General features: G+C 48.7%; 1 protein-coding gene across 4 annotated transcripts in view; it reads right to left on the bottom strand.

Moving 5' to 3' along the window:
- The window catches only part of MSH3 (mutS homolog 3), a 2767116-nt gene that overhangs the window by 2412702 nt on the left and 326701 nt on the right, over nucleotides 1-27713 (bottom strand). For all 4 annotated transcript variants that reach the window (XM_069627552.1, XM_069627549.1, XM_069627550.1 and 1 more), the window contains one exon: nucleotides 21642-21808. In XM_069627552.1, the coding sequence (XP_069483653.1) occupies nucleotides 21642-21808 (167 nt within the window). The remainder of the gene's footprint in view (nucleotides 1-21641; nucleotides 21809-27713) is intronic.

Below are 27713 nucleotides of genomic sequence, written 5' to 3'. Positions count from 1 at the left end.
CTTCAATATGCAAAGTAGTCCACAAGCCCAGTACTGGGAGGGCAGACAGCAAGGCGCCTTCTTCCCAACGAGATCCCTATGCTGGGTGATGACTAGTTACTGGAAACAAAAGGAGAGCTGGGCAGGCCAGCCCCCCTCCTGTTTCGAGAACAAAGACATCAGGCATCCCGCACTGCACGGTTACGCCTGCTGCTTGCAGGTGTCAGCACTGTGCCGACACCTGCAGGTGTATAACCGTGCAGCATCTACACGGGCTGCCTGAGGTATTGGCTGGCTGGGGCTAGTGGGGGTGAGCCCGAAAGGGTCCCAGCTCGGGAGCCTTTCTGGAGACTGCCGGCCCACTTAAAGCCCTGGGATCAAGTAAAAGAAAACATTGCTTATGTCGAAAAGAAATCACCCTGTTTGAATAGTACCCAAGGGGAAGTTTTTTAAAAAATAAAATGGGATTAAAATTGTGCATTTTAAGGAATATTTGCTCAGCAACACTGGTCACAAATATTATACGCATAGTGAAGTAACTCATCACCAGTGCCATGGAAGTGGTTTAAAGTGGAATTGATATATGGTTTGGAAAAGAAGCAGCATGAAAGACGCAGCGCCGTTTAAACTATTATTTTGGACATTTGCTTTGATCGGAGGTCAACTGTGGTCAACTGCCAGCTCTGCGCCCCCCCCCCCCTAAACCCCACCTCCTCGGGCACCGCCCCCAAATCTCGCCCCCACCCCCAACCCCGCCCTTGTGGGATCCCCCACTAATCTTTATCCATTTCCACCACTGTATAGAACAGTCAGACAATCCATCAGAGTTAAGGTGGTATAATAGGAAACTGAAAATACTACAACTACCTCATTAGTTTCTCGCAGGCATGGGCCAGTGTTCCGCTACATTTAAGACCGTTCTTTTCAGTGCGGAAATAATTTAGAAAGTCTGGAGCTCTAGGAGATCCACTCTGATCGAGGCTTTGGAAACATCTCGTCTGGGAGATTCAACAGCGCACTCTGCTGGGCATAAGTGGGAACAAGTCGCTTTAAAAAACTTTCAGAATGACTATTTTATTTGCCTTGCAACTTTTATTAGATCTGAGAGCCCAGGAAATGGTTTTATAATTTATGTCACCGGAAAGCACATTCAGAATTGGCGAGCGTATTAACAATTTGGGCAACACAATCTCAACACTACGGGTTTCAGAACGTGCCTCTATCGCAGCCACGTAGGGCGTGCAATAAACGCGCTCACTAGAGAAATCTTTACTTGAACAGAGGACCTGTCAGCTGTTTGTTGCTACAAGGAGAGCCCCCTCCGGCAGCTGCAAATATGACATTATTTTTCGCTCCCATAGCGCCTACCAGGGCACTCGTAGAATGCCATGGAATAGGCCTGTGCATTCTGTATCCAATCTTTATAGAGGTTTGTGCCAGCTCCAAGATGCATTCATTCCAATGAGCCAATCACAGCCGCTCACCCATTTAGATCCACAGGTGCAGACACAAACAGGTCGCCCAACCATAGGAGTCACCGGGCCACATAGGCGCCGACTACGGGCCATCCAGTGGAGGCGTTTGGAATAGTAGCTGGCAGAGATGATTTGGGGCGAGTTGGAGAGTTTGGCGGAAGAGTAGAAGGAGCCGAAAGGGAGAGGTGAGATCAGGAGGCTGTAGACTCGAAATATCAGGAGGAGGTTGGGCGCAGACATAAGGAGGTGGTTCGTTTGGGTCATCGGGAGGAGGAGTTTGGGAGCCATTGGGAGGAGGATGCCTGTTTGTATAACACATGCAGAGGCTGGGGTGCGTCCCAAGGACCCAAGCCATGACATTAGAAGTGGATGCTGGACAAATCTTGAAACAGTGGCACAAACATGATATCCGGACATTAGAAAAATAGCAACCAAAATGAAAAAAAAGCTCTTTAATCCCGATCGCTGGGGCGGGAGGATAGCTCAGGGGCAATGCGTATGTCTTGGAAGCAACAACAGAGTCACGAGTTTGAATCCCGGTTCTGCGCTTACAGGCTGGGTTCCAGCATGAAGCGTGATGTAAGAAAATACAAAAAGCTCACGTGAAATACGCCAATATACTCTTCCCCTTAGATCTGCACCACAGTAGACCACTAATGTGAAACAGGCTATTGCACTAATCCAAAACTGAACACCAGCTTCCATGAAATGTAGCACTGACACCCCAAGTAACTATAAGCCAAACACTCCACAGCAAACCCGTTGCAGCCTTCACTGCCATTTTTAAACACAGACCACTGTCTTCTTTGGCCCTTCCTGCTGCTGCCACCTTTGTAGCCACTAAGTCTAAGTCTTCTGCATGCAAAGAAACGTATAAATATGCAACACCGATCTTGATTGTGCACGTTCATAGATATCTATGAGATCAATTTTATGGGTGTGAGAAAAACAGCCAGAAGCAGCGGATTGGGAGAAAGAATTGGATGCAACATCACTGGGTACTGTTGCGAACCAGAAGGAGTCGGACTGGAGGATGACATTTCAAGAGTGTTTATTAAACTAAATAGAAAATACCGGAGTATCCTTACTGCTAATAGGAATGTTCCCTACCTACAAAACTAAGCTAAGGGTCCTCGTCCATTGTAAAAATCAAAAGTACTCCTCAGTCCACACCTAATCCCTATGAATATAAGCCAAGGCAATAGCCCCTCAGCTTAGGCTAAGTCCGATCAATTGTCCTGTGGATCTCTTTCAGGAGCGGGTTTTCTCAGCTCCCCTGTTCGCCTCTTCAGAAGGACTTGCAAGTCTCTATATAAATCAAATGTCTCAAGTTCGTTATGGGGAGAAATGTTTCCCTTGTTCCTTTTCCACCACACCTTGACCACTTTCTCGATCTTGATTCTTTATCTTGAACAGGCTGATTTAATCCTCTAGGTTACATTCTCCTTATGATTGTACCATAGTCCCTTATTTCTCCAGGACTCCCCAGGACCCTCTGGCTTTCAAGTTTCTTTAACCTCTCTGGTCGTGTATTTGCTTCCTGCCAAGATTTAATACTCTGCTTCTAGAGCTCCCGTAACCCTCCTTGTTAGTTTATTTCTCTTTATTGGTTTCCGCTCTCCAGCCTCCACTCTGGGCAACCCTGGTACCTTCTATGACTTTGGGTGTGCTCCAGCAGAATGGCGTTCTAGCAGGGATGTTGCCATTCACCCTCCACAGTGCCGCCAGCACGCAAGCCCCCGCTTCTCTTCTTCTGCCTGGTTCATCAGTTCCGAATGGAGGATTCGTCCCTCCCGTCTGTCCTGGCCTCTGCGTAGTTTCCCAGGTCCCAGACCCACCAGCGTGGGTCTGAGGGTGCAGCATGGCAACGCCGCCGGATAATTCTGTAACTGTCCATTATTTGGCTGTATTGCCTTTCTCGATGCCAGCCTTCCAGCGTCTCTGCCTTCTCTCTGCATCTCTCCATGCTACCACTGAGTCCGCAGTCTAGCGTGGCTCCACCCCTTCTCCATCCTCCAGTCAAGGTTTCTCATCCCCTTATTCCCGCCAACGTACTGCAAAGGGGTGTGTTGCTTTTCGCCAGTTGCTGAGTTCAAGGGAATGCCAGTATTACCATGAACCAATGATGTAAAAGAATGTCAGTATTTGTTGGATGCAAAACAGAAGAAACATCAGTCTCTTCCATACCCATACATGGAGAGAGTATACTTCATAGGGAGTTCCTTGTAGGAATGGGAGTCCTTGTCCCCTAGAGGGGAGTCACTCCCAGTGAGGTACCACTTTCCCTGACCCCTATGGAGGGCCTTGCTTTGCGGCTCACCTCCCTAACCTCACAGGGGGTGGCTACTCCCTGGGAAGAAGGAACACATTTTCCAGATTTGCAACATACCGCCCCACCCACCCCCCATGTGCGGGAAGTGACTTAAAAAGTCCACGTTTCCTTTTCAATGTTCCACAGAGAAACAAAATGGTTGGAGATCTACAAACCATCTCATGACCCCGGGGTTGGAATCATTCTGAAGGCTCATCCAGGTTAAGGGTGAGTGGTCTATTACAAGTCTGAACCTTCTTCCTGCCAGACAGTAATGCAGGTGCAATATTGCCCATTTGATGGACACGGCTTCTAATTCAACTGTTGCATATGCCTGTTCTCTGGGGAACAACCTCCGGCTTGTATATAAAATGGGGTGTTCCATCCCATCATGTTCTTAGGACAATGCTGCTTCCAGCCTAACCTTAGAGGCATCTGTCTGGAGGATAAACTCTTTGTTAATGTCCGGCATATTTAAGACCGGTTGCTAACACAATATTTGTTTTAAACCCTGAAAGCTTTGTTCATCTTCATTTCCTCCAGCCCCCCCACAACAAGCTTTTGAGTTTGGACGTTTTTCAATTTGTCTGTAAAAGTGTCAGCCAAAGTGGAGTAATTGGGGATAAAAAGTTGGTAGTAGCCTGTTAATCCTAAGAAAGCTTGAAGGTCACTTTTTGACTTAGGCACAGGTGTTTGTTGTACTGACTGGACTTTTTCAGTCTGAGGTTTAATGATTCCATTCCCTACGAAGGAGCCCAGGCACTTTACAGCCGCCTGGGCCAGGGTCTTAACAGCTTGTCTATCAGCCTCTGGAATGCAGCAGGGGCTCTGTGCAAGCCAAAGGGTAGTACCTTTGACTAAAAAAGCCCTTGAGGTGTGGGAAGGTATCTTTTCCCTATCGGCTGGATTTAGGGGCCAAAATTCCTTTGTCAAGTCCAGAGTAGAGATATATTTGGACTTCCCGCCAAATCTCTGGCTGCCCTCCATGGGGCCCCTACCCTCACCCTCACCCTCTTGTGAGGCAAAAACCCTGGTCTCATCTTCAACTCCTCTCTCTCCTTCTCCCCTCACATCACAGACCTTGCCAAGAAGGCCCGCTTTTAACTGCACCTCCTCAGAAGCATTAACCCCTTCCTCACCTTCCCCCAGAAACTCAATTTCTCCAGAGCTCTGGTCCTCTCTAGGCTAGGCCACTGTAACAGTCTCTTCCTCAATTTGCCTAATTCCTTGTTAGGGAGAATTCTCCTTCTATGGCTCATTTCCCTCACCTAGTGAGTCCCCCAGCAGCTTTGCTGGATTTCTGGAGTTCATTTTTCCACCTGGTAAGAGTGTGAGCCTTTTTTCCCCCCACTCTTACCTGTGTTTTGCCATGTGTATTTTTACTGTTTGTGTGATTTTGGGCCCTGGAGCACACCACTCCATGAGCCCACTTTTTGTGTGTGTTACACAGCACCTTCAGTGCAGTGCCACAGGGTTGTCTTTTAGACTTCCCACTAACTCCATTTTTCTGGGGCTGACTACTGCCCCCAGAAACATGTAAAGTTGCGATTAACTTTATGTAGTCACTTTAAAACTACAGACCCAGTACACCCCATCTTACATGGAGTATTGGAAAGGGTTAACTCCTACCTCTTTTTGTCTGTGCCTCTCTGAGCTTTGTTTTGCTCTTAACATTTAGACTTGGCTGGTGGCAGTGGTATCTGCCCTAACCTTTCTACCACGATTATATTATATAAACGTGGTATTGTTCCAGGCTATTGTGGTAGCCTCGAACTTAAAGCCGATTGCCCAAATACTTTTTATTTCGGCTCCGATTGGGTTTAGTCGCCATTTCTTTTTGTTAAAGTCCTACTTGTGTGTGGTTTACTTTGCGCGGCAAACCAGGTTTGCCTCCTTTGTTCACGGTCTTTTGGCGGGCTTCTGCAGAGAAGCCCTCCTCTTTGTGCCTTGGTGTCTAGGTGGGCTGAATGTGAGGGAGGGGTGTAGTCACCCCCTGCACAGGGTCTCCATGGAGACCCGAGTCGCACTTTGTCATGAATGGCTGAGGTGGTTGTCTGGGCCGGACAGCCCCCCTGCTGGGTGATTGACAGCCAGGCTGTGTGAATGGGGGATTTTCGCATAAAAGGCAGGACTCTTGGGCTGGAAGTCAGAGTCGCCACTGAAACTGCAAGGAACCAAAGAGAAGGGGAGAAGACGGCTGCTGCAACCCCAAGTCCCGGTGAAGGCCTGCTACAGTCCTGAGCTATCTACCCTTCAACGACCAGAGAAGATCCAGTCCGGAATCTTCTTCCCTTGAGCCTGATGGGGTCAACCAGCTCATCTTCCACAGCCAGAGGGTCCCTTTCGTGGTCTAAATCGCTACACCCTGTTGTAGTGGTCCGGATAGCCATCTGAAGAGCCTCTCCTGTTTTAAAGGAGCACACGTTTTATTCACTGTCACTGCTGCTGGCCTCATCCCTGGGTAGTGCAGATTGCTCCAGACGTTGTCCTTCTTGTCACCACGACTGAAGCTCTAGGAACCGTGAGTCTGCAGGAAACTACCAGGAACAACTGCCGTGGCACCAGCTTCTTCAAGGAATAAGGTACTGTGTCCGACTTCGAGGAACTAGGGTGAACCCTTTTCTCCTCACTAAAGGCTTGTCCTTTTCTTCCTTCCCTCTTTTACCTCCTCTTCTGACAATATCCAAGTACTCCTGGCAACCTTGAATCGTAAACTATCTGACTGTGTGATCCTCAACAACAGGAACCCTGTTCCACCTAAGACTGGCGCAGGCCTATTGACTTATCTTTGGGTTAAAAAGTGTTCTCCGATTCCGTCTGCCTTGTCAAAAGTACTGCCTATGATTTTTGCCCCCAACTCTCTTGTGGTAACTCAGGTGCGAAGTGTGGTTTTACCCCGGTAACATTTCTTCCCGCGGATACGCGTATCTTTAGTAAGACCAAACTGTCATTACTGGCAAAAAGTGATTGCATATGTATTCCCAGTAACGTCTTTTGTTTCGTAACACCGGTCTGTCAAATCATAAGGTACTTACCTTGAGTTGTTCTGCACAAGGAGAATTGGTTGTGTGTATTTGAAGTGTGGTTTTATTTTACTAGAAGTGAAGTGTTTTGTGAACAGATGGTTTAAAAATAAATGTACTTGTATTTTTTAACCAGAAACCTTGAGTCAGTGTTTGCTTGAGTCACAGTAATTGTAGTCCTTTGTGTAATCTCTACTACTGCTCATTTGCTCTTGAGATAAGTCTGGCTGCTCAGGTACTGCTACCACTCTTTCTGTGTAGTACAGGCTTGTACCAAAGGTGAACTTGTATTACCACTTGTAGTCTTAACTCTGTGTAGTGGCGCCTAAGGGCACTGCATAGTATTCTGTCTAACATTCCTCCCTTCGCCCCCTTCAACTAATCCAGAATAGGACTGAGATACTTATCCTTGGCCTCAAGCTCAGGGACTGCATCGCTATCCCTAATATCTCTCCACTGGCTCCCGGTTGCTGTGAGGATCACATTCAAGAACCTCTGCATCATCCACAAGTCTGTCTGAGGCCTGAGACCCCGCTACATCCAACTCTCTCTCCCCATATATCTCCCTGCTAGAGCCCTTCGATCTTCTAGCTCTATCCCTCTGCATATCAAGTGTTTTTCCAAGCAGAGAGTGGGGGAAGGGGTGGAGATCTCTCTCTTCCGCAGGAGCCTCCCACTGGAATTACCTCTTTGTCCCTCTCAGGCTTCAGCCGATCTCCTTATGTTCTGGAAGCTTCTCAAGACCCTCCTATTCCCTTCTTCCATCCCCCTCCACCTCCCCGCTAATTGTCCCCCTCTGCTGCTTTTTGACTTGCCGCCTGGTCCCTTCTGTTTCATAGAGGGCCCAAGGCCCTCCTCACCCAGTCCCCCCCAAACCTGCACTTTCCCCCAAAGGGCTCCCTCCCCCTGTTCTAGCCTGGCGGGCTGCACTCCTATTGAATCCATCCAGCCCCGTCCTTAGCATACACTTGTCCACCTGCCCTCTCCTTAGCACTTGGGGCCCTCTTCAGCCCCCCATATTGCCCCCTCATCTCTTGCGTGCCCTCCACCCCAACCTGCACTTTGTTTCCTGCATTAGCGTATTCCACTATGACTAGCACTTCATCCACCTCTGCACTACCCCGCACTTCTGGTTACTGCACTTGCACAATCCAAATGTCATAAGGGCCTAGTAGGACCGTTTTTTGTTATTCTTCATCCCTGTCCCCCCACCCGCTTTTGTTGTGGGCTTCATTAACCCACTCAACAGAATTCTTCTCCATAACCACGCTGCGCTTCTGCAGTCAACAGCAAAATGGCTGTGTTGGCTCCTTGGGGCACCATTGACTCAAAACTGCACCTTGCAGCAACAAAAGGATGCCTGCAACATCTTGCCAAACACAAAATGGGCGAGTTGGAACAGGGAGTACCCAGAGAAAGGTGCCAGGGTGTTCTGGGGTGCACCCAGGGGAGTTGCTAGGTCTAGAAAAGACCCGGGGCTAAGCTGATGTCGGAACTGTTGGGACTGGGGGCTAGCTAGTCTTTTGGCTGTAGCTCCTGAGATTCTATACGGGGCTACAACCAAAAGATCAGGGGCTATAGCCCCCTTAGCCCCCCCCCTAGCAACGCTCCTGGGTGCACCCAAAAGAAGCGAATGAAAGCAGCGCTGCTCTGCTGCTTGCAAAAAACAAAAAAAAGTTCCCATTGAAAAAAGGAATATTTCAAATTAAAAAAAAAAAATGCTGTTCTGATGCTATTTTCATCTGTTTTCCATTAAACTACTGTTATTATTAAAGCTTTGCCATGCCCATCCATACTCCACTGTGCTTCAGCAGAAGAAAGCATGATCCCTGAATGACAGGCTATTTCAAGCCAAACTTGAGAAAATAAAAGAAATTCATTTTCAGCCGCACGGGAAAAGCTTTACTTTTTGAGTTACAAAGTGTCAAAGACCTATAAATTCAAAGAAACTCCAGCCCTCTGGACCTATGTCAATATCAGTGCTCAAACAAATTACTGCCTACAAGAAACAAACTATGGCTGCAAAACAATATTGGGAAGTCAGATGGAAAAACCGAATTTGAAAGAAAAATGCTAGCTTTCACCACATATCTCAAAATGGGCTTTTGCTAACCAAAGAAGAAAATGCCAGTTTTTAAAATTAGAAATGTTGAAAACTTATCCTTGCCTAGTAATGTGAACGAGGATTGTGCTGTGATATATATATATACGCGCGCAAGGTTTTATTCAGCAGGCTTTCTTCTGTTTCAGGGCAAAAATAAGTAAGATAAGGAATTATAAAGCAGTGGCTACATGGGGGGGGGAAAATCAGCCCAAAAATATTTCAGCTTGGGGGACGCTAGCAACAGAAGGCCCCTCACAGCAGATTGCCGGACACATAAGTGCCAAGTGCAACCTTGGCAGACTTGAGTCTGGGCTGAGGCTTCTTACAATGGAAATGTGTGACACGAAGATGTGAGAAAGAAAATCACACCTCCCTGCGACTTCTGCTAGGAGCTCCAAAGCCAACTCAAGAGCAGCCCTGGAAGCTCTGCCCATATATGGGGAACACTACTGAACATTTGCTCCCAAAGACTATGTTATTAATAAAACTTGTAAGACTTATCTTTGCCACAGGACTTTGCAAAAATGTAAAAAGTTAACAGTTTAAATGTGATTTCATGGGCTTTAATTTAAGACGTCGTAGACTTCACTGCCATGTTGGGAACAGAAATGGCAAAGACCTAGATATTCTGAGGAAAGTGTACAGGATGCCACTGTAAAAAGTAATAAAGAAATGCCAAATAATAATCTATACACATGTGTAAAGTTATAGAATTTTAAGTAATATAATTCTCACTGAAAAGTGCCAAAAACTGGTAGATGGGAAAAACAAGGTCCTACAACCGTGAGGATTGGATTGCTATTCTCTACATAAAATATGTAATCTGCCCCTGTGGTTTGTTAAAGTGCCACAACTGTACAAATGTGTAAATTAGGCTATGATGGATGTTTGGCAAAAAGGACTGTGGAAAGCTTTTCACCTCATAAAATGCAACCTCAAACTGAGACTCCTCCTCGAGGAGGCGATTAACTTAGGCTGACCTATCCGAGTCTTAGAGGTAGGCCTAGCTCAGTTTTGCCCACCAATAATTCTGTGATGTCACCATGCTTTAAATAAAGGGTGGGTGACAGAACTCTGGACACACTCTTTCCTGAATTTCCTGCGTCTGCGTTCCTCATCTTCTACATTCATCCTGCCAGACTCCAGATCCCACTGCAAAGCCAAAGCATAGCGGATTCCAGATTTCACTGCAAGGCCAAAGCAGTGCTGATCCTATCCCCAGCAAGGCCTAGATTAAGAAAAACCCACTAAAATCCCAATAACCAAAAGGGAAAAGCTGTGGTACCCTTTTTGGGAAGTATCCTGTGAGCAGACCGGCTTGCTGCCCACTAACTGCATGCCCGCTGCAACCCTGCCATCCAGCTGTCCTTGTCATCCGGTTACCAGACCTTTGCCCAGCTGGCTTTTGCCAGGAGAGTCTGCTATCCGGTGACCAGAATCTTTTGTGACCAGAACCCTGACTGTTCCAAAATCCCAAAACTCAAGCGTGGAATGTTAGGATCTCCCTATCCCAGAGAAATACATAGGGCCTCATTCCGAGATTGGAGGCAGCCATGGTGCTTCCGGGTCCAGTCTGGTTGGATGGGGACTTACCGGGTCATTCCGACCCTGGAGGACCCGGTAAGTCCCCATTCAACCAGCCATTCCCATTCCCATTCCCATTTGAGCCCCCATAGGGCTCAATGGGAATGGGGAAGGCAACAATTACGGGCCTGCTAATAGCAGGCCCATAATTAGCGCCCTGGTCCCTTAGCGGGACCCGTAAAGGACATGTGGTCAGACCACACGTCCTTTACAGTTCCCGCTAAGGTACCTCAGAATTGGGCGGTAAGGGATTACCGGCACCGGTCTCCTTACCGGTGCCCGTAATCCCTTACCGCCCAACTCATAATGACCCCGATAGTCTCCCCATCTTGACCCTTTTGTCTTTAATCCACTCTTTAAACAATCCTATCCATACCCTGGTAACTTGTTAAAACTGTTAGAAAGTCAAGGACAGGATGCACGGACAATTCTAAGTGCTAGCGCCATCTCTCTATTCTATCTTGTGTAGATCCTAAGCCCTTAGTCATATTTTGAGTAATCAAACTAATTTCCACATAAAGTTGAACGCTGGGGTGACAAGGTTGACATCGCGAATGAACCTTGGATCTTAATGTGTCCCTCTTTAACAATATTGTCTGAAAAATTTAGTTTAAGTAAAATTTGCCTTTCATTTTTAAAACAGAGTCTCTTTTTAACTACTTCATTTTCCTAAAAACAAACCTCATTCTACCTTCCAAATCTCTCAATTCACCAGCTATGGCCCTCCTTTCACTTCTATACTGTGCATATCTCACTCTGGCCACAAACGGCATTCCGATTCAGTGTTTTTCACCCGTTTAAATTTTTTTTTTTAAAAAAATGATTTTATTTAAAAAAATTGTTTTGGCATTTGAAACTGCAAACTAGAAAAAATTCTACTTTTCCATGTGTGAATTCGGCTGCACTGGGTTTTCAATTTCAATCTGTTTTGTGAACTGTATGCTTTTGCGATACTTTGGTTTGAGGAGCTTTTTGTGATATCACTGTGAAACCCCCGCGACCAGTATTTTAATTTAGATTTCTAGGTGTCACATTGGTGTGTGAAAGACACAGACTAAGAGATCCCCCACTCCGTTTGTTTGTAAGGAAATGTGTATTTTCCACACACATTCTTGCTGCGCCACAATTATGTGTGAACGAAGTTCCACAATCAAATGTGTTGGTGATCCAATTAGTTTTGTTTATTGGACCTTTACGATTACACGCGTTTTGGCATTGACTATGCCTTTTTCAAATCAGGGCATATCTATAATCTCCAATAAGTGAACGAATGAGTAAGAACAAAGTAAACATTCATGCCATAATGTACCAAAAATATAAAAGGTATAGTGAAAATGAAAATGTCAGCATATGAATGAAAAATAAAAATAAATGATACAAGACAACTCCCCCCGCCCCCCAAATGGGGACATCGTCCAAAACCCCCATGGGGCAAAAATCCAAAAACAAAAAACATGACAGGAAAATATAATAAACCATCATATTTTCATCATATGAGCATGTTAAAAAAAACATAGAATAAAAGTAGCAACAATAGTACAAAAAACATGACAAAATCCCCAATGGGACGAGAAATTGGCAATGGAGAGACCGAGATTAGGGGGAGGGGAGAGGGCTCAGGAAGGAAATGAGGAATTGGAGAAAAATATGTACCGAATGGGGAAAGAAACATTCAAAAATAACAATTAGTGCATTGTCTTAGTGATTATAAAAAGAATGAGGGCATTTTACATGTTGCATACATATCAAACATTTCCATAAAGAATTGAGACTGGGTTCATTTGCAAATTGTATATGTATGCGTTACTCTATTTGTCCCACAACTCCTGTCCTGCCCCACTTTACATAATGTAATAGTTCAAAGAGTTCCCTTACCCTTCAGCGTTATTCATATATGCATGTTTGTAGAGATGTTGAGATAGTACTGGGGAAAATCCTATCTGCTGCAAAACAACAATACAAAATAACACCTAAAAGCCATGTGGTTTATGATGGCATTTACTGACTTATCCCTCTTGACATTGTGTTGTGTGTCCCTCTATTGATTTTAAGCCATGCTTAAGCTTAAACACTTGTGGCTGTGTTTAATATTTGCTGCAGCTGTTTCCATGTAACGTTATATTTCATCTCTCGTGCAGTTGTGCACATTTAGGTAAATAGGGGAGTGCGCTTGGGCAATAAATAAGTAATTGCTCCTCTACTGTTTATTGTTAGTGCAATTAAACACGTGTGGCTGAGTTAGGAATGCGCAAATGCAAAGAAATGAAGTTGGAGTAATAGCTTGTGTTTAATATGAAATTGCTTAATCCAGCATTGTGTGCATTATTGACCTAGCATCCAGTGCTGCTTACAGCACGGATGTTAATCTAATTGAGTAATGCGGTGGGTGTGCTCGCCGAGACCCCTAGGGCTTACCTGAAAATGTTCGTTTCTTGCAGCTTGCGTCGTGTGTAATGGTCCAATTACCGTTCTGGATGCTTGGAGAGTAATTATACCATTGTAAGATGACTCCAAAAAGGGATTGTTAATTATATATGTGAATCATAATGTCAAACAAAATATATGCGTAAAATATATGATGCATCCGTGTTAAGTGTTCCTTGTCCCTGGTAGTTGCTTGAAACTGGCCACCGGTCCTCTGGTAGGTCATGTTTATCTCCTGTTGCCATGAAGCATGGTAGTCCTACCATTGTTTCCATGGACTGCTGGAGCTTGTCGGCCATACTTTGGGAGCTCTAAGCATACTTTGAGGAATATGTGCTCAGTCTGATTGGTCCAATTACCGTTCTGGATGCTTGGAGAGTAAACAATATACCATTGTAAGATGACTCCAAAAAAGGGATTGTTAATTATATATGTGTATCATAATGTCAAACAAAATATATGCGTAAAATATATGATGCATCCGTGTTAAGTGTTCCATGTCCCTGGTAGTTGCTTGAAACTGCCTGAGGCTGGCCCCATGGAAGGTTTGTTAGGAGCTGATTTATGATAATATCCACGTGCTAAGAATAGTGTCTTATGGGAAATGTAGTCCCAAGGTTAATAAGTTTGAATATCGTGAAAGGTGATGTAAAACGTACATGTCAGGTCAATTCAACGCTCACATTAATACTGCGTGGCCATTGGTCCTTGGCCCTTAATGCTTTATGGGAATTGTAGTCCCAAAGTGGCGAAATTAAAATGCCCTAATGCCTGCTATATAGCGTGAGGAGTGCTTATTAGAATGGTTTGGCAAAGGTTAATCCCTTGAAGAGTCGACTGGGAGCTAAATCAAGGTCCCCGGCTGGTAACGCTGGTGTCTTGTGGAAAACGTGGTCCCAATGTTAGTGCATACACATCTCCCAGAACATTATGATGGTACCGTGAAAGATAAATGTTAAGTTAAATTACGACTCTCCTTGTGATGCTTTTGTGATACCTTCCGTTATGTTTGATAGTGATATAACAGTCCTAATACTGTGATAAAACATATGTATATCCTTATTTAAACACACATATAAATAATTATTTGTAAAAATCTGAGTGTCATTTTAGGCCTCAGCTAGGAGTTGCGCTCTTGTCACGAGTGGGAACTGCAAAACGACTAGCTTCACCCGTGGTTTCAGACGTGGGGCACTCCGGAGATCAACCTTTTTTCCACCTACGAGAACAGGCGCTGAAAGACCTTTGCCATCTGCTTCTTCACCCATCCAGAGGGTTGGGGGACGCCTTTGAGTTTCCATGGGAAGGGAAGTTTCTGTATGCATACCCCAAATTCCTCTGGTGCCTTGTGTCCTACACACCTTCAGACTGTATCGGTGCAAACTGATATTAGTGGCCCCTGCGTGGCCAAGACAGTTTTGGTACTCCGACCTCCTTGCCGTCATCAGCGCAGCTGGTCAAGCTGCACCCGCACCAGTCGCTCATGTCCAGGAACCAGGGGGTGGTGCTGCTCCATGACCCCGACCTCACTCAATCGGACAGCCTGGCTCCTGTGTTCTTAGAATTCAGAGCTCTGTCCAATCCACAAGACTGCCAGGAGGTCCTGGGCCGGGCAAGAGCTCCGTCCATCTTGAAGTGCTTCAAGAGCAAGTGGAAACATTTTCAAGTAGGATGCAGGATCCATCAACTTTGACCTCAGACCATCCGGCCGGAGGATCTGTTACCTTATCTGTTGTCCCTGGCTCAGTCTGGCTTGACGCATTCCTCCATTAAGTGCACCTGGCGGCGTTCTCCAGGTACTACCGCTCTGAAGGGGTGCCATTCCTGTGGTCTCACCGGCTGATGAAGGAGTTCTTGCATGGGCTGTTCCGATCTTTTCCACATGTCCATCGCCCATGGGGTCCAAATTCTGTGGCCTTGAGCCAACCCTGCATGCGTAGAACCGCTCCATTTCCAATCTGGCGCAACCCAGCATGAGCGATGTCCACAGAGACTGTGATGGCATGGTCTGATGTTAATTCGCCCTGATGGAAGGTGCCCATGGCCTTTTGTTTCTTGTCATCCGGCAGAAACTGTAGCAGAGGCGCATCTTGTACCACAGCTCGCGATCACAGCGTGCGAGTATGGCCATTGCATATGCCGCCTTGATAGTTGTGGCCACAGTGGTAATGATCTTTTCACTGAAGGCATCAAGGTGCTGGCCTTCCTTTTCTGGAGGGACAGAGCAGGATGACGATGGGTTAGCGGACCTTTTCCTGGCAGCAGCAGTAACAACGGAGTCTAGCACGGGTTGGGTGCGGAGGCAGCCCTCTCTGGGGCTCTGTACTTTTTGTCGAACCTGTCTTTCTTAGCTGAGGCGTGCCAAGGTGACCAGGCCATCCTCCCAGACATCTTCCACCAGAGGGATGGACATGACTGATGTCCTGCGCTGTTCTCAGCATTGGTATAGCACACTTTCCTTGCGCTGCTACTCCGGCGCAAGGCCGAACATCTTTGCTGCCCTGGACATAAGCGCGTGGAAGACCCCTACCTCGTCAGGGGGTGAGTGCCTGAGTGGAATGTCATCTGGTTTCCCCATCACCTGCGCTGAAATCGTCAAATTCATCATTGTGGGAAGTGTGAGTGGAAACCACAACATCAAACTGGTCGGGTCAGTGTCTGTTCCAGTATCAGACAGCTTCTGCAGTACTGACAGGTGTTCCCCCCCCCCCCTCTTGTGGGAGGGTGAGGGATATCATCTACCTCCATAGAGAGTCTGGGGACATCTGTGTGCCGTCGCCTAGAAGGCACCGGCAGCCGTTGTTGCAAGATTGCCACCAGATGTGGTTAATGTGGATAAAATGCCCATCAACATGATTCCTTGTGGAGGCAACAATGCAGCTGGTTGCATTAAAAGAAAACTGTCCTGTGTCTGAGATGAATGCAGAGGAGGTAACAGTGGTAGTCTGATCAGGCTTGCCTCACCCTGTGGTTAGCTGTATTGCCTTCTGGGAGGCGATGCTGGAGACGATGGCAGTGAAATGAAGGCCACCTCATGTGCTTCCTCTACCTCTTCCGATTAGGAAGAACTTGGCTCTGAGACAACAAAGCCTCCCGGTAGCAGGGCCACCCCGAAGTTGGAGAATGATGCCTGTGGATGGGCCGTCAATGCAGACACTTTGCCGGTCTGGGTGTCGGCGACGCCAGTTACAACGGCGGTATCAACAATCTTATGGGAAGATGCACTTTTTTTTGCTGTCGATGAGGGTATCAGAGCTGTCGCCGTAGAAGCTGTCGAAAACGTTCTCGATGATGCAGCAGTCGTGGCTGTGGTGGTTGACTGTTTCATCGATGAGGAGGTTGTGGGCGTTGACGGTTTTGTCGATGACGTGGTAGTCTTGGTCGTGGCTGGCAACAGCTTTGTTGCAGAGATGCTGGTGGACGGCATTGTCGTCCTTGGAGTAGATGACCTGGAAGGAGGCTTGATCGCCGGTGATGAGGTACCTGCCGCCGATCTGGACGGCGAGCCAGTTTTTGACGAAGAGTGGCCACCAGATGTAGACGTGGATGAAGAGGAATCTTTGGGGCGATGGAAAGGGCTTTGGCTCTCCTTCCCTGCTGACCCCACATTGGCATTGACCTTTGGTGAAGACCGGTCCTTAGCGAGGATCTGTGCTCGTCGCCTGAGGTGTCTTTACGCCTCTTCTTGCTGGTGGCCTGGACTTTGTACGATCTTGACCTTTTATTAGAGGTGGTTCGCTGGGCCGTTGAAAAATGACACCGTACCGACGCAGAGTCAGAGGCCCCGCTGGCGTCCTCGAGCCACGCGATGAGACGATGCCGATCACTCACTGTTGGAGAACTACTGGCAGATCTCACAGTCTTGAATGACATGGTGAGGGTGAAGGCAGCAGAGGCAGTCTTGATGACCTGCTACATAGACATTCTTTAGTCCACAGCGGGCACGGGCCTTGAACAGGATCTTCCTCGTGGATTCACCCAACTGCGCAGACAAAGCTTCATCGAAGATTACCGGCGGCGTGAGTGGTCTAAAAAGCTAGCACTGTCGCTGCCAACGCCAGTCGACGAGTACATGTCGAAAAATGTAAATGTTTCTTGGAAATGTTAAAATCCAAAATTGTAAGTAGAATGTTGAAGAGATGATTTTCGAGGACTCCTTACACCAACATGCGGTAAAAAATCTGAAGCTTGCCAACAGGGGTTAAGGGAGGTATTCCTATTGGCTGTGGGCGGTATGACCCAGACCGACTGTAATAGAGCACAAAAGTGACGGAACGTTTTCAGTTTAAGTTTAAACTGCTCTATGTTACAGAGGATTCCCAGCCTGACAGCAGGGAATATTCAAAGCATGTGAATCTATGAAAGTTCCAATGCTGGATAAATGTTGCTTGTGAACACTGCTCTCTAGTTTAATTTGCAAATTTGCAGCACTTAATCCATTCAATTAAGCCAGAGTCAGGGTTTTTCCCATGGCAAGTGCCTAAATATACTACACTAATGACTTTGACCAAGTGGAACACTGCTGGCCCAGGGGAATTCAACATGTCTCCACATCAAATGACTACTAGTGAATACCTCCACAGACACCAGGTAGCATAGAAAAACAAAGTGTCAACCCCTCTAGATCATCCATTGCAAACACCAAGTCAAAATATCGAACAGTCTCCAGTAAATCAGTCAAATCTGACTGACCCCGAGACACCCTCTAGGGCAGTGGCCTTTAAACTGTGTTGGCTGGCGCCCCTGGGGCCGAAAGATGTCCAGAGGTGTGGGGGAGCACAGGGCTCTATAAAAAGAAAGTATGGGGACCGATTTCATAGGCAAGATAAGTAGTAATGGCATTTGGTGGGGCAATCAACAATTTCACTCAAGGGGTGGGCTCAGCAACAATAATTCTACTCCAGGGAGTGGCATTTTCCCTCTTAGTAGGTCTTTATGACAGCCAGAAAGCAGTATATATATGCAGATTTAAAGCATTTGTCTTTGTACATGGTGGGGCACCCTCCTCAAATTTAAGAGGCAGAAAACCCAGGAGTATTGGGATAAAAACACTCCTAGCCATTGGACACTACCAACCTATGTGCTTCACTCAAACTCTGACATTTCCTCTCGGAACTGCCAGGAGAATTCCCGTCAGCTCCAAATGTCAAACATTTTCTTCCACAATCAAATTCCTCTCCTGTCAATCCTAAAAGGGCCCTCCCTGATTGCATAAAATAAACCCAGGCGGCACTGCCTCTTGCAGGTAAAAATGCATTACCCCAGGTCCAATCTCTGTTCAACAGGAGATAAGAGCGGGTACTCAATTGATGTTACTGCATATCCAAGAAAGGAAAACTGAAAGCCTACCTCTCAGCAGCTGCTGCTTCTAGCCCCAATCTTAGTAGAGGGCTCCAGTTGCATACCATCATTTATATACTGGCGTGCCAATAGGGTTTAGAAAAAGCATTTTTGTGTACACTTCAGCAAAGGACGTGCCAGTCTTTCAATATTGCAGACTCACAGATTACGTAGAAAAAGAGGTGAGGGGGCCTCCTCTGCGAGAACGAACACGGCCTAATGACCTGTTCTATGCGCCCGCACCTCTTTTTCACAGATTAGATAATCTGCACTCGCTGGATAGTCCCCTCCTTGCCCGGTTCCCAAAATATCTAGCGTGTGGAACAGATTAAAACGCAAGTACAAAGTTACTCATTTGCTCTGGGAAGGGCAATTCTCTGTGTTATGTTGTTCATATTAAGTGTTTCTGCTCCATTTTCTGAACCCTCCAAGAATAGACTTCTGGACAGTGCTCTCTGCTCCTTGACTGTGACTGCATTGGGCCTCCTTACGAGGTCGGTGGTAACCTGCCGGAGCGACCCGTGGGTTACCGCCAACCTCTTAACACAGTTTACGGCACCTAGCTTCCCGGTGCCACTGAGACATTACAAGTCCCGGCGGCCTGGGAAGTCGGGCGCGGGAAAAACGAATTCCACATTCCCATGGGGTCCCATAGGCTTCATCGGAATGGGGACTCGAATGCACCGGCATCGTTACTGACGGATCTGGTGCTTCCATTGCAACTCTGTCTGCTGGGGCCATGCGCACGGCAGGGTCAAGCCTGTGTGTTGCAGCGGCCCCGGCAGGCAGACAGACTCGTATTGTGGCGGTCTGGAAACAGGGGTGCCATTAAGTTTACAGGCACCCTTTTTTCCGGACCGCCACGCTTGTAGTGTGTTACTCCTCATTTAAGTCTGCCTCTTTGGTTGCTGCCAATGATGTTCTGTGCCCTAGTTTATTGATCTAGGACTGCAACCTGTATTAACCTGCTACCCATTAAGATACGGGTCTATGGACTGCGCCCTGCGGCACTGGGTTTCCATTTGTTTGCTACCACTACTAACCTTTTCAGTCTCCACACCAGAGATAACATAACGCACCACACCACTGAGCACTATGCACCAAACAATGCCCAGTACTACCACAAAGCGCAGGCCCAATATTCATGATCTGATGAGGACAAGCACACAATCACTAGCCCACAGAGCACCTCACATGAACAGAATGCTCAACGTTGCATGGCCAGATCCACAACATTGATGGCCACCTCGGGGGACACCAAGGCACACATCCAAAGAGGAACTATGACAAAAACACCTAGACGCTTACCCACAAAGGCCATCTGCTCGCTATCTGCACTACACGCATCCACACAACAGCAAACTAGTCTTTCACTGCTCCCTCTGCTCTTACTAACCATGCCCAGCCATTTCTCATGCAGGTGCCAACGCACCAAGAGGCTTTAAAAGCAGCCACAGTTATGCTACATACAAACTAATCATTTACCATAAACGTACCTCTGTTAAACCCATAGTGGATAGATGTAATACACGTGTACAGCAACTCTTAATTAAAGGCAGGGCTATTGCTTGACAAATTAGGTGAAAGCGATGAGAAGGAGACAGTGATATTTTACAGATGGCAGAATAGCCCGAAAGAGGTGATAAAAAGTTCAAACAGAAATTAAAAGACAATGGGCCTCATTACAAGTCCGGCGGTAAAACCGCCTGGTTACCGCCGGACTCGTATTACCATTCCGCCTCCGTGATTCCTGGAATTACCGGGGCATTACAACCCTGGTTTTCCGGGAATCACGGAGGCGGAATGGTGTTAATCCCCATTCCCATCGGACTCGATGGGAATGGGGAAGTGGAAACACCGGCACCATCTCGTGATGGTGCCGGTGTTTCCTCGTCCGCCTGCAGGCGGGCGGTGTTAAACCCGCCAGGTCAAACCTGGCGGGAACATCACCTCCCACCTGCAGGAGTCGGGATCAGGCGGTCCGTAAACAACGGTGGCGGCGGGTTTACCGCCACCGTTATTTCCGGACCGCCTGATTTGTAATGAGGCCCAATGTCATTTTGTGGGACCCTTTGCCTGCACGCTCATGGCAGCTCTGCTCGCCTTGGAAGCAAGACAACACAGAGCAACACAGGTTCGATCCCCGGGTCCGCGGTTAGAAACCTCTGGGTATTAAGCCATTATAAAAAACCCAATTACAATCCCCTTCAAAAACATCAGCAACCCGCCATGTACAGTCCTTTTGATCTCACAAGCCCTTCCCAGTGGAACATCCTACCCTATAACTATATAGTTAAAAAGGAGACATCTGTTTTGGGGTTATGTAGCAGTGGCGCTACAGCAAGTATCATCTGCCCAAGAAATTTGATAAAGGGCTTCCGAGCAGAGATTCTTGCAAAATAGGCGATTTGCACATCCTGCAACTTGCTGAATTCGTAACTTCGGTTTTCCTTTAAGCCTGGTTTACCATCCATCTACTTCTCACAGCAGTAAATGTAATTTCCGGCAAACCTCATGGCTTTATAGGCGAGGACATATTTCACGCGCATTTATAGACAATATTAAACAAAAAGAGTGGAACTGCTGTCCTTGGATTTCAAAAGTGTACCATCCACTAAGTGGGAGCAATGGATTTGTGGGTAATGCCAAACTAGGGGGAGACTGTACACAACAAGCACAGTCCATGCAGTAAATGAACAACATCTGTAACCAGGGTTAAAAGCACACATGCCAACACGTTTAGCCTCATCTGGAGTACACAGAGCCAAATCCCCAAAGAACCGCTATATCGAGCATTCATGCGTGGGCACTGGGCAGATGGAATGGCGTTTCACTGACAGGTGCACAACATAACTGAAACTAAACTTCCACAATGGCTATTTTTTTTTGTTGCTTTTTCCACTGTAGCCTCCATTGACATTCCGACAAACTACGGGTCTCCCCAATAGTCACCAAAGCATTGTCTAAGACAGTAGTCTTCAAACTGAGGGCTGGGGATGTCCAGGAGGGGCCTGGATTAAATGACGGCGTTTAATATAAAATATAAACAGATGTTCTACTGATTCCAGGTTCTATTAAAAGAAGTCAGCGTAATCCTTTTTTAAAGAACCTGCCACACAACTTCTCCCTGGGCATCCTTTGGACCACCTAGAGGGGGCCAACCCCCAGGTGGGGGCCCAGAAACAATATGTTTACTCAAAGAGGGGAGGGTCTTGGTATGAAAAAGTTTGAATACCACTGGTCTCAGATGTCAATTATGTGCTCGTGGAAGTATCTGGTGCCCGAGGCTGTACTTGAGACATTTACACTACTTGGAGGCACACCACTGCCACCTATCGACACGTACCTAGACCTGGCGTTTAATAGCAGTAGTGGAAGACACGAAGAAGGCAGAGTCCTACCTCGCCGAGCTGATGCTGCTAAGGAGGCTTTCAGTCTGCTCAGACAGCGTGGATGGAATCAGAATTTCCACTGGCTGCAGCCTCAGAACTCTGCTCTCTAACTCGGTGCGCAGCTTGCAGTCTGGGAAAGTGTCAAAGATGACTTCCCCCGTCGTAGGCTGAACACCCTGCCAAGTAAAGAATACAACAGAATGTAAGGTGTGTTGACATTAGCGTGCCTTAACAATGACCTCAAATAAAATGCCAAAGAACAAGTTACAATCTTACCTGGTAACGTTCTTTCGATGGGATGGTCCGACGACGTATTCCATATCTTTGACAGTAATCACCACAGCTGTGCTGCTTCTGAAAATTTTCAGCATCTGCGTCCTGCGTCGATGCGCCGTCCCCGAGGACCTCCTCCGACGCAATCCGTCACCCGATGTGATAAGTAGGACGCACGACTCCCGTAGCCTCAGTTGTAGTTTTCTCCCCCAGAACGTGTGACACCAGTCTTCTGCCAGTCAGACACACAAGGCCTTGCGGAAATGTAAGCTGCAATCGCATAAGAAATTCTGCAGCGGGGAAAGTAGGGAGGGAGCGATATGGAATACGTCGTCGGACCATCCCATTGAAAGAACGTTACCAGGGAAGAGAGTAACTTGTTCTTTGAGGGGATTGGGTCCTCCGATGTATTCCATATCTTTGACAGACTCCCAAAGCAGTACCAAAGCAAGGAGGTGGGGAAAGAATTTAGAACACACATTTAGCATGCCCAATCAAATTGCGGAATAAAGGACTGCCTTGCCAAAGGCCAGATCCTGTCCTCGGATGGAATCGAGGGAGTAGTGACGTACAAAAGTAAGTACAGAAGCCCAGGTGGCTGCATCACAGATGTTACGAATAGGAACACCCCTCTGCCGGGCAGTAGATGCAGCCATACCCCTGGTAGAATGGGCCCGCAAGCCAGTCGGTGGGTCCTTTCCCGCCAAGCGGTTAACACTCGGAGATAGCCAAAATAATCCAACGAGACAAAGCCTGTTTCGTCACAGCTTGTCCCAAACGCTTTCCAGCGTAACCAATGAAGAGTTGATCGTCCACTCTGACCCGGGACATGCGTGAAATATAAAAGCTCAACGCTCTCCTAGGATCAAGCCTATGGAGCCTCTCCTCTTCCTTACCAGGATGTGGAGGAGGATAGAATGCCGGAAGAACAACCTTCTGGCCCAAATGAAATTCCAAAACCACCTTCGGAAGAAAGGAAGGACGAACTCGAAGGTTAACCCTGTCCTTATGAAACACAGCAAAGGGTGCCTTAACTGAAAGTGCCTGTAACTCACTCACTCTGCGAGCGGAAGTAACCGCAACCAAAAACACAGTTTTCAGATTTAACAGTCGCAAAGGGCAAGAATGCAAAGGCTCAAACGGAGCACCCATAAGAAACTTAAGAACAAGATTCAAATTCCAACCTGGCACCAGAAAAGGTGACGGAGGAAACACATTAGTGAGCCCTTTTAAAAACTGAGAAATTAAAGGAATCTTAAAATAGGAACATTCTTCGGACAAGCGCTTAAATATGGACAGCGCCGCCAGGTAACCTTTAATGGTCCCCACTTGCAAGCCCCTGTGGGCCAAAGAAAGCAAAAAAGACAGAACCATGGGAATGTCACATTCAAAAGGATCCACATTCTTAACTCTGCACCAGTCGCAGAATTTACGCCAACGGTACAGAGACTTTGTTGCCGGCCGTCTGGCCGAGAGCAACACCTCCAACACGTCTACAGGTAGGTCCCAATCCTTCTACCTCAACCTTTCAGAAGCCAAGCGTGAAGGTTGAGGGATCTGACCTGTGGATGGAGAATCTGACCCCCCTCCCGTGAGAGCAGATCGTCTCGGTAGGGAAGACGACGTGGAGGGCAGATGGACAAGTCGAGAAGGTCCGGGTACCACGTCCTCCGGGCACACGCCGGAGCAATGAGGATCATCCCGGGAACCGAAAATCCGTAACCTCTGCAGTATTTGTGGGATGACGGGGACTGGAGGAAACGTGTACAGCAGCGGGAATGACGACTCCACCACGAACGCGTCTCCTAAGGCTCCTTTTGGGAGGAAATTCCTGCGAGCAGAACCTTTCGCACTTCCAGTTGACACTGGAGGCAAAGAGATCCACTTGGGGGGTCCCCCAAAGGGCGAAGATCTCCAGGAGAATCTCCTGAGCCAGCTCCCACTCGTGAGAGATCGTGCTCTGCCTGCTCAGAGCGTCCGCCGTCTCTGTCATCTCCGGCCAGATGAACAGCCGAGATCGAAACTTCCTGCTGGATGGCCCAGAACTCGAGCTGCATCGCCTCCCTGCACAGAGGAAGTGACCCTGCCCCCCCCCTTTTTGTTGAGGTAGTGCATGGCCACCGTGTTGTCCGTTAGAATCAGGACACTCTTTCCTCGCACATTCGGTAGAAAAGCCTTCAGGGCTAGCCTGACGGCCCTCAGCTCCAACAGATTGATATTGAGTCTGGACTCCGACGGAGACCAATGACCACTGACTGTCAACTTGTTGGCATGAGCTCCCCATCCCGTGAGGGATGCGTCCGTCACGATCGTCACCTCTGGCCAGGGCAGCCGAAATGGGGCCCCCTTCATCAGATTGCCTTCGACGGCCCACCACAGAAGGTCCTGGGCGACCGAGGGCGGCACCGGAACAGGGTCCGACATCCTGCCGGAGGACAGACCACTGGAGCTTGAGTGCCCATTGCAAAGATCTCATCCGCAGCCTGGCCTCTGGCACCAGAAGAATGCAGGATGCCATGAGGCCGAGCAGTCTCAATAACTCGCACGCTGGGAGAGTCTGGGCAAGTTGAAACTTGTGCACCATCTGCTGAATGTGAAGAGCCCTCACCTGGGGAGGAAAACAGCCCCAGGGATGTGTCGAACACTGCTCCGATGTACTGGAGCCGCTGTGTTGGCGTCAAATGGGACTTCTTTAAATTGAGGGAGAAGCCCAGCTTGTGAAGGGAGTGGCAGGTGATGGACAGATGATCCAGGACTTGCTCGGGAGAGCTCCCCCTGATCAACCAATCGTCCAGGTACGGGTAGACGTGAATCCCCCCCTTTTCTGAGATGCGCTGCCACCACCACCATGAGCTTGGTGAAAACCCTTGGGGCGGAGATCAATGAGAACGGCAGGACCCGAAACTGAAAGTGCGAGTCGCCAACCGCGAACCTTAGGTACTTCTTGTGCGTGGGATGGATCGGCACATGGAAGTAAGCGTCCTTGAGGTCGAGAGACACCAACAAGTCCTGAAGTTGAAGGGCCTGGAGGACTTGAGAGTAACCATCTTGAACTTGTCCTTCCTGAGGAGTTTGTTCAAACTGCGCAAGTCCATGATGGGTCTCAATCCCCCGTTTTTCTTCGAAATCAAAAAATAAGGGGAATACCATCCCTTGTTCCACTCCGCTACAGGCACCAGTTCTATGGTGCCTTTCTCTAGCAGGGCTTGAATTTCCTGCGCAGGGAGCGGATCCGAACTCTTCAAAGAGGTTCCCAGGTGGATTGTCATGAGGCCTCTGCCGAAAGGGAAGACAGTAGCCGTGGGTTATGATCTCCAGAACCCACACATCTGAAGTAATGGCACGCCACTCTACAAGAGGCCGCGCCACCCTTCCCCCCACCGGTGAACCATGGGACCTGGCCTCATGACTGAGTGGTAGCAGCTGCGGCGTTGCCTGAGGGCAAAGAGGCAACTGCCCGAGCGGCCTTGGCACCTCGAGTACCGTTTTCCACCTCTGGCACTCTTACGGTGGCCTCTTTGACTGACAGCTCCTCTCGCTTTACTGGACGAGTGATAGCGAAAGGAACCTCCCCCTCCATTGTTGTCCCCTAGGACGAAAAGGCGGAGGTTGTCGAACTTCAGCGTCCAACGACTTCACTGCAGCTTTGGAGGTCTGCAACCTCTCAAGGCTCTCGTCAGCCTTGCTGCCAAAAAGATGTTCACCGTCAAAGGGCATGTTGAGGAGCCAGGACTGCACATCAGGAGCGAACCCCGACTTCCGCAACCACGCAAACCTGCGTATTACGGTGCTCGCCGCCATCCTGAACCATAGCAAGGAAACCATCCCGTTCGTCCCCTTGGGGAATATGTTCAGCCGCTAATGCAACAGTTCCACAGAGTGTGTGTGAAACGAGACAAGGCACATACGGAGTTGGCCGCCTGAAGCGCCATACCCCCTGAAGAAAACACTTTCTTCACCCAGCCATCAAAACGTTTGTCGTCCCTATCCGGAGGGATGGTAGGATACGACGCCTGCTTTCCCGGGGCAGTAGCCACCTGCACCACCAAACTCTCCCGAGGGGGGTGCCTGGACAAGTAGCAGGGGTCGCTACTGGCTGGACGCTATTTCCGCGACAAAGACTTGCCCACTGCCGGGGAGTCTTGCCCACTGCCGGGAGACTCTCCGGAGCAGTCCAAGCCGCTGCCACCCTTCTCTGCAGAGCCATATGAAATGGCAGTACCGGGTCAGCGGGGGGACCAAGATCGAGGATGTCTGAGATCATCCTGAACAAACTCCCTTGGGGGAGCCGACCATCCCAAGTACTCGGTGACCCGAGACATAAGGCGCCGGTACGAAGAAATGGCATGAGTGCCAGGCTCAGGCCTACAAAACTCCACCTCCGGAGAGGTGTCCAGTCCACTGGCATCTTGCAGTGACTGCCTCAGGTCATCAAATTGGCTATGGCCTGAGAGAAGCTCATCCGGCACCGTAACCGGAACCAAATCCTCATCAGAGCCCTCATCACCCGCTGAAATGTACTCCAGGCGGTGAGAGGAAGACACCTGGGGACCAAAGCAATGCCTGACCTTAGCCAGAGCCTTTCTAGGGGCTACCCCCGTACCAATGGGCCCCTCCGACACCACTGCCTCGAAAGGGGTCGAGGGCGCCGAACGAGTCGGCGCCGGCATCAAGAGAATCGGCGTCGAGCCAATCAGGGTCGACGTCAGCTGCAGCGCCACCAGCATCAGCGGCGTCGACACAGGCCTCGAAGCCAGAGCTCCGAACGTGTCCTTCGACGACCTAGGCGCCGAAAGCATCGAGGACCCCCTCTGAGGCGGAACCTCGAGAAAGAGAAAGAGAAAGAGAAAGAGGTCGTCGACGACCAAGGCGCCACAGGCATTGATGTCTTCCTCGAAGACTGCACAGGATCACGCGGTCTCGAGCGCTTCGAGGACCGGGACCTGGAACGGGCATGGCGAGAACGGTTACCCTTGTCCGAGCGGGACCTCTCCCGCGAACCGTGCCGACCACTCGAGCCCGAAGGTGTGCGAGCGGTGTCTCTCGACCGATCACGACCGACCCCACTCGGAGGCGCGGACGGACCTGTGCCCTGCGATTCGAGAATCCCCAACATCTTCTTCCCGAAGGAAGCCCATTCCTCCGGTGTCGCTTGCAAGGTGGGATAAGCGACCCGCCGGCGGACGGAGTCCTCGGAAGAGGACGGGGAAGGCGACCAATGCCGGCGCTTCCGGGAATGCCTCGAAGAGGCAGAGGAGTGGCGAGACCGACTCCTGGAAGGAGACCCACTGGACCTCCGACGATGACGCAGAGAGTCGCCTCTCGAATCATCCGTCGAAAGCCCCGCAGACCTCGACTTCCAGGGCTTAGACACCCTACCTACCAACAACAACTTCTTGTGCTCCCGCAAGGCCTTGGCCGTGAGCGACTGACAGTCGACACAGTCGTCTGTGTCGTGGGCCTCCCCGAGGCACCAGAGGCAGGCGTTGTGCGAGTCACTTACCGACATCTTGGACCCACAGTCCCCGCATTTCTTGAAGCCCGGACGCGGGGTTGAATACGAGGTAGACATCGTCACGAACAGGCTTTTCACAAAAACCGAACAGGTTCAAGAACCGAGAAGAAAATAACAGAACTCCAAAGAGTCGAGGCGTACTGAGATTCACGAAGCGAACACGTTCGCGGAAAAAACGGAACTGAGGCTACGGGTGTCGTGCGTCCTACTTATCACATCGGGTGACGTCGGCCGTCGGAGGAGGTCCTCGGGGACGGCGCATCGACGCAGGACATTTTCCAAAGCAGCACAGC

The sequence above is a fragment of the Ambystoma mexicanum genome, chromosome 6p (genome assembly GCF_040938575.1).
Source record: "Ambystoma mexicanum isolate Mex_15411 chromosome 6p, UKY_AmexF1_1, whole genome shotgun sequence".
NCBI classification, from domain to species: domain Eukaryota; kingdom Metazoa; phylum Chordata; class Amphibia; order Caudata; family Ambystomatidae; genus Ambystoma; species Ambystoma mexicanum.
This window is presented reverse-complemented; position numbering and strand designations above follow the sequence as displayed.